The sequence below is a fragment of the Crocuta crocuta genome, unplaced genomic scaffold, assembly GCF_008692635.1.
Source record: "Crocuta crocuta isolate KB4526 unplaced genomic scaffold, BGI_CrCroc_1.0 scaffold755, whole genome shotgun sequence".
Taxonomy (NCBI): domain Eukaryota; kingdom Metazoa; phylum Chordata; class Mammalia; order Carnivora; family Hyaenidae; genus Crocuta; species Crocuta crocuta.
In genome coordinates, this window is record NW_027531305.1 from 392,054 (window position 1) to 392,993 (window position 940).

At 63.4% G+C, this 940-nt stretch overlaps 1 protein-coding gene across 1 annotated transcript in view; it reads left to right on the forward strand.

The window, feature by feature from the left end:
- Positions 1-383: 383 nt before the first annotated feature.
- Positions 384-940, forward strand: part of TEKTL1 (tektin like 1) — a 9,638-nt gene continuing 9,081 nt past the window's right edge. Inside the window, 2 exon segments of the mRNA XM_077771626.1 lie at positions 384-782; positions 785-900. Of these exon segments, the coding sequence (XP_077627752.1) occupies positions 449-782; positions 785-900 (450 nt within the window). The 5' untranslated portion in view covers positions 384-448.

Genomic DNA, 940 nt, shown 5'->3' on the forward strand with positions numbered 1-940 from the left:
TCTTTTTAAAGATAGTGATATTTAAGCTCGGTCTTAAGACTGAAAAAGAGCCAGCCCTGGAAGGACATGGAAAGGAGTATGCCACCCAGAAGGAACAGCGAATGCGAGGCTTTGACAAGGTGGGAAAGAGCTGAACGCTCCCCAGAGCTTTAAGGAGGCCTGTGTTGCTGGGGGGTAAGAGGCACCAGCGAGAGATGTGCTAGATGAGGCTGGCTCCGTGGAGGAGCCAGGATTCCAAGCCACCCTGGCCAAGTTCCAACGCGGAGTCCATCCACGCCTCTCTACCTCTCTACAGCCTTTCCCCTCCCCCACGGATGGAACTCCGCGCTGTTGCCACCGTCGCCATGGTGATGGGGACTCTTGTTTCACTCGCTGTTCAGGCCCGGAAGGAGTTGCGCGTCTTTGGGAGTCCCTCCCTCTCCCCGCGGGGTGATACCAAGCAGGGACAATGCCCGTGTTGATCCATCCAGCTGAGTTCAGCCGGGACACGCGCGTTGGGGCTCCGGCATGGCGCAAGGCGGCCTTGGACACCGTGCAGAAGGCGCGCCGGCTGACCGATCGCTGCGGGCAGGAGGCAGTGACCATGTGGCAGCCCAAGGACAGCGTGAGGGACCCGCACGTGGCGCGCCACCTCTGCCGCGCTGCCTACATCCTGCCCTGGCGCTTCCGCGTGGAGATGCTCCAGGGCGGCAGCACGGTGGAGAAGCCGCCGCCGGGCGAGGGCGTCACGCTGTGGAAGGGCAAGATGAAGCCCACCGCCTGGCACCCCAGCCTGCCGCTGCCCCNCTGCTGCAGCGCCAGCGCCAGGCTACCGACCGCAGGCTCAGCGAAGTCCGCAAGGGCCTGCTTATTAACCAGCAGAGCAGCAAGCTTCGGGGCTACCGGCCCAAGTCTGAGAAGGTGGGACCCTGCCCTCTGCCCCTGGCCCAGTGGCAAAGAC